The sequence below is a fragment of the Sciurus carolinensis genome, chromosome 1 (genome assembly GCF_902686445.1).
Source record: "Sciurus carolinensis chromosome 1, mSciCar1.2, whole genome shotgun sequence".
NCBI lineage: Eukaryota > Metazoa > Chordata > Mammalia > Rodentia > Sciuridae > Sciurus > Sciurus carolinensis.
The window spans coordinates 73,493,790-73,506,529 of NC_062213.1; the positions used below are offsets into that span (position 1 = coordinate 73,493,790).

Below are 12,740 nucleotides of genomic sequence, written 5' to 3' on the forward strand. Positions count from 1 at the left end.
AAAATCTAATTAAAAATCTAGTTACGGTTCATCATTGCTCTTAACATTTGATGCTACAGGATCAGAGTTGTGTTGAATTCTCTATGGAAGCTCACAGAAAAATTCCCAATACATAAAGAATCTTAGGAAAAGACCCTTTTATAATGCATTTTATTAAACAAATTCTCCCTACTAAAGTCTTTCAGTTATTTAAATACTTAAAATTCCCCATACTTGGTGCAGATCTAGTCTAACTTTCCATGTCCAGTGAATTTCAGTTCAGAAGTTATGCTAAGGCACTTCCTTCCAATGCACACTGCCCGTTAAAGTACAAGAGATAATAGTACTGATGATTACATGCAAATGAACTGAATGCCATCATCTAACAGGAATTTACACTACCTGTCTGGTCACATGTTGGGTGGCGGTGCCTGTGTGTACACCAGGGGAGGAGGCGGAGCCTTGGGGAGGGGGCAATGTGAACAAACTGACTTTACCTACATCTCTTCTTTTGGGCTGGATGGAAGTATTGCTTTGTTTGCTCAGGTGACATAAAGATGATAATGGTAAATCTCGATTTATATTTTACTTCAATATCAAAGGTCATAGAGGGCTCTGTAAACCAAGGGCTCTTTAGACTGTGTGTGCATGCACATGTGAGTCTGTTTTAATGCCACATGGGTTTTTCCACACACTGTTTTCTGGCATCAAGCTCTGGTCTGCAGGACACCAGAGCGCCTTTGTGTCCCTTGCTGACACTATGGCATTGTGTTTTTCTACCCATTATCCAAGGATAAATGACCCAGATATTGTGCCTATTAAAGCCTCCTTTTTCCTTTGCCCTTTTGTTCTTCAGTGTACCACATTATCACACACTGCACACATTTTTAAGTATTCTCAGTCTCGGATGCACTTTCGGGGAGAGGAGGAGGATTTTGTGTGCTTTTCTGTTGAGATATCCAGCATGGAACTGTGTAAAGGTAATTCGAGGTTCTCCATCCCGTCTAGTCTCAAACACAAATGTTTAGTGTATCACTAATAGCTAATCTGGTATAAGAGGATATATCAAGAAACTGTACAAAAGCCAGAATGCTGTATTTGCATCTATTGCGAATACAAAAAATAGAGTGAACACCAGTTTCCCTACATACTACATTCTATAATTACATCTCTGCATATCATGAGTCACTTTTATTAAAAGCATCATTACTACAGTTGGCAGCAATTTACATTTTATCTTACATGATAGCAGTTTTCAAAGGAAAAATAAAAGGACATCACAACAAAGAAAAACAATACATTTACAAAGTCATGTCTGTAAACTTCAAGGCTAGTTTAGAGCTGAGGTAATGCTGTTTTAGCTTTGTGGCTAAAGTAACAAAGTCCTTTAATTTAAAAAAGGTACCTGATTCTCACTTCTCTCACTCTTTATTTATTCTTCTATTTATTTTGTTTATACCAGTGCATTACAAGACCACGAGACAATGGAACTGTAGTTCTGTCTGGCAAGAACCCTCCCAGTAGGTTAAATTTCCAAAGGGACCCTTCACATTCAACAGCTGCCTTATTATTGCTGCACCTCGGGACAGAGGCGTTCACACTAGCGTGGAGATTGTCAGAGTGTGTGGATGTGTGTGTATGCGCAAGTGTGGGAACCCCCATAGAGTCAAAAAGGGAAACGAATGAGCAAGTATGATATGTATGGTAAATTTCATCTTGACCTTCACAGCAAAAAAATTAAAAGTTAAAATTAAAAAATTAAATATATAACTTCATACTTCCTTTGAGCAGCACTTCCTTCCATTAGTGCCACTCAGTTACAAATTGCTCTTTATTATAATACCAATGGTACCAAAAGAAAAAAAAGCAGAGCATTATGTAAGTTTCCTTAAAAAGACATGATCACCTCTCAAATTTCATCTCTCCTAGGGATAATAAATAATGCACTGCACAATACTTAATGACCAAGATACCTTTTGACACACCTGTATAACATGACTTGGACTTTTTTTTTCTTTTTTTCTTTTGCTACACTATGTTACAGAACAGCTTATAAAACTAGGTATGAACATTAACTGTGAGTGTAAACAGTAGGACTACCACTTGTCAAAAGTTTTAAACACTTTAACTGGAACTGGTACTGGTTATTCATCATTTTCATTGTTTTCTATTTCATCCCCCCCATCAAGTGAGTCTAGCTCTTCACCCTGTGCTATCTCATCTTCTAAGACGGAGGACTCCGCAGTCTTGTCCAGGCTCTCCTCCGCATCACTGCCCTCGAGGTTCTCTGCGTCCTTAAAGGGGCCTCCCTCGGCCTTGTCAGCAGCCTTTTCTTCACTGGAACCCACGGCGTTCTGTAGTCCTGCCAATGCTGGGAACCCAGGCAGCGTCAATCCCCCCAGTCCTGGAGGTAGAAACATGGATGGGTAGAAGAGGCCTGGGGCCATGGTGGACAGGAGGAAAGGGTTGAAGGCTAGCGGGTTGGAGGGCAATCCAGCCGGGGCAGTAGCAGCACCAACAGATCCATTCGCAGAGTCAGTAGCTGAAACAGCATCTGTGCTTTTCTCAGAGTCTTTGTTCTCGTCTTCGTTCTCCTTTCCTTTCTCTTCTACTTTTGAAGTGCCATCGTCCGGTTCTCCTTGACTAGAAGCAGTAGTGGTGTTTCCAGTAGCAGCTGAGAGAGGGCTGTTCAGCAGCCCGCCCAGTCCGAACACGTTGGGCAGGCCTGCCATTCCTGGCAGCATCAGGGGCAGCACGGCAGCAGGGTTCTTAGCGTCGCCTCCGGCGGTGGCAGCTGTTGCCAGTCCTGGAGGGAAGCCCATGAGACCCGCCAGCTGGAGAGATTGGAGATTCTGGAGGTTCTGCAGGCTCGTCAGGTCCATCCCAGCAAACAGGCTGTTCACCAACAGAGGGTTGATCCCTGACGTGGATGCAACAGCAGCAGCGGCTGCTGCTGCTCGGGCGATTTCGCTCTTGGGCCTTCTTCCTCTTCTGCTTGCTCCTTCTCCTCTCACCACTGGTCCAGTGAGAAGACGGTCAAACATGGACTCGGGAACAAAACCCTAAAGGAAAGGGAGAGGCAAACCATGGCTACAGAGGTTGTGGAAGAAAACTTAATTTCACTGTGGGTACTTGTGATGAACTGGAAGTCGATGTTCTAAATGGAAATATGTAAGTGACCACTCCCATTCTGAAAGCTCAATGGTAAAACTTAGGAAAGGGAAAATTTTGTTTGTTATCATTATGCCAACTTGCTGAACTGAGAAAAATTGTCCAACGCTACTCTATCGCCAAGGTAAATGTCATGTCAGCTGCATCCATTGTGCAAGAACTAAGACATCAAAAAGCAGCTGATGACTGGTGATCAGTGTGTAACCATACACACAGCATGCCACCACAATGTATCCCCCTTCAACATGGAAAATTTTCATGCAAATTAGTTTTCAATTAAAAAATGACTGTATGGAAGAAAAATTATCAAATAATGGAAGTTATATGCATTATAGGATTTTTATACACACTATAATGCTTTCTTTTGGATATTTCAAAAGCTAAGTATTAGGAAAAAAGTAATGGAAAAATTAACTAAAATTACATTTTAGTTTCCAACCTAGAGAAATGAAAAGTCATTTTTACAACAAAACCTGTATACAAATGTTTATAGCAGCTCCATTCTTAATTTCAAAAATCTGAAGACCACTCAGAGGTCCTTCTGTGGGTGATGTGTTAACATGAGACAGTATATCCAAGCAATATACAATTCAACAATGAAACAGAGCCAACTTTAAGACATACAGCTCCCTTGGATGAACAAAATGATGAGCAGAAGTAGTCATCTCAGAAGGTGGCAGACTTATATATTTGACCTTCTCAAAAAGACAGAACTCTAGGGTATGGAGACAGGTCAATAGTAGTCAGGAGTTGGGGTCAGGGGAGAGGCCAGCACAAGGAGACTGGTGGGAAGGACTCTATCCTGACCATGGTGGCAGTTCACAGGACTGCCATGCCTCTCATAACTGATGGAACTATATACCTACAGGAAAGTCAATTATATTATATAACTTAAACAAATATAAAACAATCAGCACATCATTAACCGGTTAATTTTAAATTGTAAATCACAACCAGCACAAACTCCTCTATATAGAGGAGCAGTTCAATAGGCTTACCTGGAGTGAGTCCACCTCCAAGACTGTGAATGTGTTTCTACACAATCCTTTTAAACCAGAGCTGACAAATTAATTCACTTCAGATTAATGATGTATTGATGTAAGAAATGATGTTGTATTAATGATGTATGAAAATCATGTATTATGTCAATTCTTTTAAGCTAAGAATAAGTTACAGCTAAATAATTAATGGCCAACAGAAAATAAAGGAAAACAGTCTTGTATGGAAACCATTCTTGAAAGCAATGTAGAGTTTGTACTTACAGACTGTTTAACTATATCAGTCCAGTCTGGAGCAACTGCAAATTCAGGATTTTCTTCCAGCCACCTGGGTAGATCCTTCATTGGAGGTGCCATAGCTCCACCCATCTGGGAGAAACAGTTTAGGAATGATTAAATACCCCAAAGTCTTCCCTCCTGACTCCCCTCATTTCTTCTTCCTCCCCCACCTATATACACATATATACACATATTCCAGGAGAAATGGAATTCTTCCTCATTACAAACAATGGCAAAAAAAGACACTTCTGAGATTTAAAAAAAAAAAAAAATCATAGAGATCAAGTCCCTTTTCCAGAATTTACCTTCTTCCCATTTCGTTTATTGACAACAGGCACCCTTTCTTCTCCTGTCAAAGTGTTTATATCCAATTTATTAGGATTTCGACATCGATGTCGTTTCTGTTTCGGTTTCTGAAACGAGGAAAACAGCACATCTGCATTCTTCTGCAAAAGAAAAAATGCATTCAGTAAAACTGTTTTTAGCACTGACTCTTTCCTATATAAATGCCAAAGAGAACAGTCAAGTCACTTTCAACTACTATGGAGGTTTCCAGAGCCATTTTCATTCAGGAACCCTGGGCCTTGGACTATCAAGGAACTAAAAAACAAACACATAAGCTAAGAATTTGCTCAATCAATAACTCATTTTAAGGTTTTGTTCAAAAGACAAACTAAGTCATGGTATTAAAAAAAAAAACAAAACTTTCTATAGTCCCTTTATTAATTTCTAGCCAGCAACTTGAATGCACAGATGATAACCCTGTCTGATGACATGGGATTTTTGTCCCTGAACCTTGGGTGTGTGTATTGGTGAGGTGGTGGGGGTGAGCAGTGGGGAGGTCCTTAACAATAACACAAAACAAAACAAAAACAAACTACCATTACCACCATCAACAAAACCCAGAAAACTTGATATTTTCAAAAACACCAATCATAAGTATAGGAAATAAAAGATTTATGTAAACAGCTAGCAAATGGTTTGTGACCAGTCATCTGGACATATTAACCACCTATTGCTTAATATCAGTCAATAAAATCTTGGGCCAGCTGGGCCTGGTGGTGCCTATCTATAATCCTAGCAACTTGGGAGACAGAAGCAGAAAGATCACATGTTCAAGCCCAGCTTCAGCAACTTAATGAGGTCCTTAGCAACTTAGTGAGAACTGGTCTAGAAACAAAAAATAAAAAGATTTGGAGAAGCAGCTCAGTAGTAAAGTGCCCTGGGTACCAAAAAAAAGGAAAACCTTGGGCCAAATTAACAGGTCAAATGTCTAAGAGTAACAACCTTATAGCTCTCTGGGCTGGTAGGACCTTGTCTGAAGCCCCCAAAAAGTGCATTCAAGACTGTTACCCCAATACTGAGACCACCTTGAAACCGTGCCATGAGAAGAACAACGTAAGAAAGCATGTCTGTTAGATGGGAGAATAAGTATAAAAATGAATAATGAACATCTACAAGGAACTGTTAAGGTTGTCCTTCAGAGAAGGTTCAAGACCAGGAGATGCTCAAGCAAAAGGCAGAGGGACCTGCCCTTAGGGATCTGCACACTGGATGAGAATGAGGAGGCCTGGCCCAACAAGGTTCCTGCCAACTCTAAACTCCATAATACTTACTGGTACGTAACTTGGCATATCAACAGTGTAAGTAGGGTGCAGCTTTAGCCATTCAACTAAATCCTTATTTTTAGGAGCATCTTCCCCCACCAGCCTTGTCCCGTCTTCCAGATTGATAACAGGGATCCGTGTGTCTGGGTCCAGCTGTCCGGGAGAAGGAATGTTTCTTATTGGTGGAGTCTCTATATCTTCTTCAAAAGCTTTGGTCACCTCAGCATCCTCCTGCAGAAAGTTGACAATGGTCTAAATTCTCAGATGAAGACAGAGATCCTGACAATGTCCTATCCCAAGAAAATACTCTTAGCCTAATGGATCTTTCAAAGAGGGGAAAAAAGTTCCTTGAAACAATGCCAGTCACGGAATGACTATTAAATTAGAACACGATGCTTTACATCATTCTTCATAATGTAGAATTAGTAATTAGGTAGAAAATTCCAACTCCATCATGGCTCCATGCTTTGAAATGCTGAGCAAGCCACTAAAACACAATGTGGGCAAAGTGGTCTGAGCTCAACAGGTACAAAAGTTGGGTTGAGAGACATCTGTGCAAGGTACAATTTTGTTGGTGGAGTGACATTTTGTGGTAGGTATATGGCAGCATTGAAAAGAACAACCCTAACATCCAGCTACTAGTCCTTAACTCTTTTAACCTCCAGACACCCATTTCTCCACTCCCAAAGCTTCATTTTTTCCCACCAAGATCTTGCAACTTTTCTAAATGGTCTCCCTGATTCGAATCCCAGCCCTCTTTAATCCAATCTCCCCACTTGTACACTGGAATGAGTTCCCCCAAATACCACTTTGCCCAGTTGAAAAAAGTACAATATACTGCTCCCTTACTTAAGCCACTGTAATAACTGGATCCCTTGCTTTCAAGGTAGTCCAAGTTTTCCTCAGGATGGCAACACAGGCCATCCACAATCTTCACCTGCCTCATCTCCAAATCTCTAAGCTTTTCTCCACTGAAGACTGCCTCCTCACCAAGTTTCCCAACCAGTAACTTCCAGTTCACCATATACTGAGGCTCTCTCTTGCTCTATATCTCTGCTCCTCTGTGATCTTCAAAACTTAATAAATGTTTCACCATCCCTAGAGAAATTTCCTCCTGGACTCCCCCGACCCCATATCCTCCTTCCTCCACTTTCAGTCTTCCTTTGAACTCAAATGTACCTGAGGAACGCCTTGGTCATGACACACATACACAACTATGATATATCATTACAAACTGAGTCTCTCTTGTCTGAATGCTTAGAACCAGAAAGTGTTTCATATTTGGGATATTTTTAGATTTTTGGAATATTTGCTAATAACTAATGAGATATATTGGGGATTGCAGCCGAGCTGAAACAAGCAATTAATTTACATTTTATATAACCTTTCTACACAGAGCCGAAAGGTAGTTTTGTGCAATATTCTCAGGGGATCTACATTTTGATCATGACCTTTCATGTCAGGTCAGATGTGGAATTTTTTACTTGTAGTGTCATGTTGGTTAAAAGTTTCAGAATTTTGAGCATTCTGGATTAGTGAATTAGGGATGTTCCACCTGTACTTATCTATCATCCTAATCCAAATTCTGAGTTCTCAGTGGCTGTCCCAGAAAACAAGGCCTGCTTCCACAATGTTGCTGGAGGGACCCTGACTTTTCAAGGCAGCAGGAAACAGTCTCCAGTTAGAGTGTTGACATACATAAGATTTTTAGGGTTTATTCTGTCCTGCACTGCTGCTTCACACCTGTTCACACTCATTAGATCAATCAGCATTTTTCTTGTATTTTATTTACGTTTATGTCAACCCCTACAACAACAAATGGGGAACTCCCAATTCAAAAATTTGACAGTTTAAAAAAAATTTTAAAAATATGCTCCCTTAAAATCTATTAGGAGTTTTCTCAGGTTTGAGTCAGGTTGTTAAATGTGATGTCAGAAAAAGAAAAATATCAACAAAATCTTGGAGATGGCCTAAGTGAATAATCAGCCTCAAGTTTATCTTCAGGTATGTCTTCACAATAGGAAAATAGCACCTGCACTGCCTATTAATTCCTAACACCTGGTTCCCTGATAAGCACACCTCATGGTGTAAATACTACACACAAGAGGAAATGAAAAGAGGTGTTCGGCTGTAGGAACTCCCCAAAGTGCTGATGTGTATGGAGAAGAGAGTTTTTTTTCATCAATAAAGTAACAAAGTGCTAGATAGCCTCACGCAGGAAAGGCTGAACACCAGTGACACAACTCTGCCTGACTGCCACACCCTAGAAATGCATTCTAACTATGGAACACATGTTAATCACAGCTGACCCATTACAAAGTGCATGTGCACAAGATTCTAAAAGTGACCCTATAATCAACAACTATATCCATTATTACAAGCAGTAAATGATTTTGAAAGTATACCCTTAACCTCCTGTATACTTCAAGGGGCAAACATTTCAGTGAATGCTATTTTGTCATTTCTCAACCAGGCCTTTTCCTGACTTTTTATTAAAAAAAATTAAAAATTTGCCAGGCACAGTGGCATACGCCTGCAATCCCAGTGACTTAGGAAGCTGAGGCAGGAGGATCATAGGTTCAATTCAGCCTCAGCAACTTAGTGAGATCTTGTCTTAAAATAAAAAATAAAAAGGGCTGGGGATGTGACTCAGTGGTTAAGTACCCCCTTGGGTTCAATTCCTAGTTAAAAAAAAAAAAAAAGAAAGAAAAAAGAAAAAGAAAAAGTCATTATTATTTACCGATTTTCTTGGACTTTCTCTAGGTTCAAGAAATAGAAAATGGGCAAATAATAATAGGGATGTGAGAAGGAGAAACATGTGAAACAACTGTCTTCCTTTAATCTCTAATTTTAGTATTTCCTAAACTGTCCCACTTCCCATGGAAAGGGTCACAGTGGCCCAATTCCAGTGTTGCTTCATTGACTGGGGTTTCAATCTTTCAATCAATCAATTAAGGACATTAGTATTAACTAACCCTTCAGGAAGAAAGCACAAGTAAAGGGGGTTCTTTGGGGGTAAAACCTTTGCATCAGTGAATCAAATGCCACTTTTTGGGTGACATGATTGAGGCAGATAATGGTAGAGAATTACTTTGATTATATTGCATTCATTTCCTGCAAATTAAAAAACAAAAGTCAAAAGTCCATCAGCCCATACATTTCATTCAAATGTAAACTAGCAAAGATCTTTAAAACACCCAGTCATGGAGGTGGGTGCATTTGCAATCACTGGCTTTATACATGAACATGAATCTTGAGCCTGAAACTAAACATTTATACTAATCTAATAGATCAGGTCCTAAACATCTATATTTTTAAAAGAAGAAGCTTTTTCCACCTTGAGAATTCAGAGATAACAATTCTGGGCTCAGAAAAACTAGTTTTTGTTCTGGGCTATTCTTCTAAGAACAATCGATGCATCAGAACCTTGGGAAGAATAAATACTCAAGCTACATTTGGTTTAGGCTGAGTGATCTGTATCAATGATCAACACAATTTTCCAGCTCAGAACCATGACTCTTCATTCTAATTCTGTTTCTTTGGTAGAAGAAGCCAGCTGTACTACTAGATCACTGAGAAGCACACAGCCAGCGTCGTCAGCAGGGCCCCTGGCCTTCAAGGTGGGCACACACAGTGGAAGCCAACTACCAACTTACTGCACTCAAGGACGTCCGTTTGTGGCTCATGAAAAGCAGATCAAGGCCCTCCACGTTTTTCCTCCTCCCCCGCCTCCTCTTCATGGGAGGCTCTCCATCCACTAGGGAGCCATTAAGCAGATGCCTTGTGGGTGTGCGCGAAAGGCCTGCTTGGAGCAGTTCCATTTGAGTCTTAAAGGCATCAGACACTGGTGTTGAGACATTAGGCAAGATAAACTTTGAAGTAAGAGATGAAAAATTTGAGGTAGAACTTGTTGCCTCTCTTGAGGCCTTTGATAAATCTACAACTTTCTCTTGTCCATTTTCTGAGACCACCTGAGACTCCCGCAGCTGGGCAACCATCTCCATGAGATTTCGCCTCTTGGCAGCTCTTTCAGCCTCAATTTCAATTTTTCTCCTTCTCCGCCGCCGCTGGCGAGGGACTGAGAGGTTGAGGGCATCTTCCTGTTGAAAATTTCCAAAAGAAAAGAGTTGCAATGAGCCAAACTGTATAGAAACTGGCATTAGAAATAAGAAGCTTAAGAAATTAAACATTCATAAGTAGTAACCAGAAATGAGGAAACAGCAACCACCTTATTTCCAAACTGACCCAGTCAGCTGGATGGTATGGCACACACCTGCAGACCCAGCTACTCAGGAGGCTAAGGCAAAAGGATCACTTAAGCCCAGGGGCTCCGGGCTACCCCAGGCAACATAAAGAGACCCCAACTTAAAAACAAGTAGGACCAGCAAAACACGAGCTCCCAAACCACATTAAGATTTATAGGCAAAATGGTGCACACCTATAATCCCAACAATTAGGGAGGCTGAGACAGGAGGTTTAAGGCCAGCCTGGACAGCTTAAGCAAGGCCCTGTCTCAAAATAATAAGAGAAGCCTGGGGGTGTTGCTCAGTGGTAGAATACTCCTGGTTTAATTCCCAGTACATGCATACACACACAAAAAAAAAAAAAAAAAAAGGAGGAAAAAAAAAAAAAAAAGGATTTAGAGAATTTTCCTTTAAATTGAAAAAACAAACCACTCTAACTTACCTTTGATAACTGAGGAGAAGTGGTAATATCCTCACTCCCACTAATGCTGGCCTGCCCAACCATGGAGAGCTCAGCAAAGCTCCTCTTCTGCAAGGGACTGTCCATGGTGGTGGGTGTGTAGCCAGGGATGAGGCCCTGGAAATCAAACATCTGGCGCCTATTTACTGGCCATTTGCCTTTCAACACTGCTTCACAGATGTTGTCTAATCGGTTTATCATTACTCTATCCTGGAGGGAGAAGAAAAGTCACATGAAATTGTAACAAAGACCTGGTTAAAATTACTAGATAAATATATCCATCAAGATGTTCAAGAGCATAAAATGTTTAAAAGTCAACTGTGTGCATTTATGTGAAGGGAGAACAAAGTAAAAAAAAAATCAAGAAAAAAAAAAAAAAAAAAAAAAAAAACAAGAAAGCACATAAACAGAACCCACCAAAATGGCTTTGTTCTGATGAGAGGTCCTAGGTGCCTCCAATAAAGAAAACACACTGTTTTCCAACCATGAACAATAAACTACAGAAAACATTAAATAACTGCCACCTTCAAAACAGTATAGTATTTTCACAGTAACTCTCAAACTCCTCTCGACCTGCTGGTGGACGCCAGTAGATGACAATGGAACACTGCACTCAGCATCTCCATGCTCTGGCACAGCAGATCCACAGGCTGGGTCTCAGTGTGTCCCAGGAAGGGGGACATCATTAGCGTCACTATTAATAAAGTTCAGCATTATGAAATGGGCACCAACCTAGGAACACCTAATGAATGTCAATTTGCATTCCCCACCTATTATCGCTTCAAATTTCATTGAAGCGTGCACATTAAAATTTTCTAATTACAGCTCTTAGACCAAGTTTCCATAGATTAAAAGTGCCTGCTACTATAAATCTTTGACTGATCTGAGGAACTCCCTACAATACTCAATAAGGAAGATTAGCATAAGGTGGGTACTGAAAGGATACGGAAAGGGGTTAAAAAAAAAAAAAAAAAATCTCTTGACAGTACTTGTCAAAAATTCACCTGTGAAGCAACACTAACACTGTGAAGACCTGCCTGGGAACAAGCTGACTGAAGCCTGATTTGGGGGTTGCTTGTTTTAAACTAGACAGCCCTGTTATGGTGATTAGGATGATGATTTCCCCACCCTGAAAAACAGACCCAAAAAAATGACACAGGGATTTATAAAATTATGCTATTTAGCCAAAAATGTAATTTCCATTTGAGTTTGGTTATAGATAACAACATTTGGAATGATCTCAGGATGTACTGGGGCAAATGGACCAACTGCCCACACTCCTCAAGAAGATAGTAGGTTTCCAAATAAATGAGGTTGTCTTCAACCTGGAAGTCTTGCTTCAGATTAAAACACTGAAAACACATTTTACTTTTCCAAAAGATGAATCCATCGAAACAAGAATCACAGATTATACTGGACAACTTGGGCAACTGAGCTAAAAAGGCCCAAGGAGCCAAAGATACGAACAGTTCTGTTTCTTACTATTTTTCTTCTGTGTCACCTTTCTTATAAAGTGTTCTATAGATATTTTTCTTTGGGCTTTTTCACATTAATCTCTAAAAACATAGGAAAAATACAGTCTTCACACACTATGTGAAAGCTCACCTTAAAATTTGAAGAAAAAAAAAAATTAAGCTAGAAAGACTTCCTCTACCTTGCTCTTTTTCAGTCAACAAAACAACAGAAAGAAAAACTTGCCAACCTTAGGCCAAAATGAGAAGGCAAATGTTCTTTCGTGAAGGAGCTGAGCTACTGAAGGATCTCCATCCTCCATGTAGAATCCATCTCGGGTTTCATCCCTAGCAGTGCTCATAGAAGCATTGCTTTCTTCATCAAAATTCTTCCCTCTGGAGACAGCTCCTGCTGAGAAATGAGTTCATGTGCATTACTCACAACTAGAATATCACTGAAACTGAAGTTTAGGAATGACACAATTAAAAATGGGAATACCAATCAGGTCCATTTTATTGAGTAGTTACTATACATGTAGAATGGTCCTGGG

The 12,740-nt window shown here is 40.2% G+C and overlaps 1 protein-coding gene across 6 annotated transcripts in view; it reads right to left on the reverse strand.

Moving 5' to 3' along the window:
* Positions 1 to 1,151: 1,151 nt before the first annotated feature.
* The window catches only part of Chd7 (chromodomain helicase DNA binding protein 7), a 184,851-nt gene continuing 173,262 nt past the window's right edge, over positions 1,152 to 12,740 (reverse strand). For 4 of the 6 annotated variants that reach the window (XM_047542096.1, XM_047542060.1, XM_047542069.1 and 1 more), the window contains exons 32-38: positions 12,441 to 12,601; positions 10,721 to 10,948; positions 9,691 to 10,134; positions 6,044 to 6,265; positions 4,733 to 4,873; positions 4,413 to 4,517; positions 1,152 to 3,041 (exon numbers count right to left, since the gene is read on the reverse strand). In XM_047542096.1, coding sequence (XP_047398052.1) covers positions 2,124 to 3,041; positions 4,413 to 4,517; positions 4,733 to 4,873; positions 6,044 to 6,265; positions 9,691 to 10,134; positions 10,721 to 10,948; positions 12,441 to 12,601 — 2,219 coding nt within the window. In that variant the 3' untranslated portion in view covers positions 1,152 to 2,123. The remainder of the gene's footprint in view (positions 3,042 to 4,412; positions 4,518 to 4,732; positions 4,874 to 6,043; positions 6,266 to 9,690; positions 10,135 to 10,720; positions 10,949 to 12,440; positions 12,602 to 12,740) is intronic. The other 2 variants (XM_047542087.1, XM_047542105.1) reach the window with 2 other exon arrangements.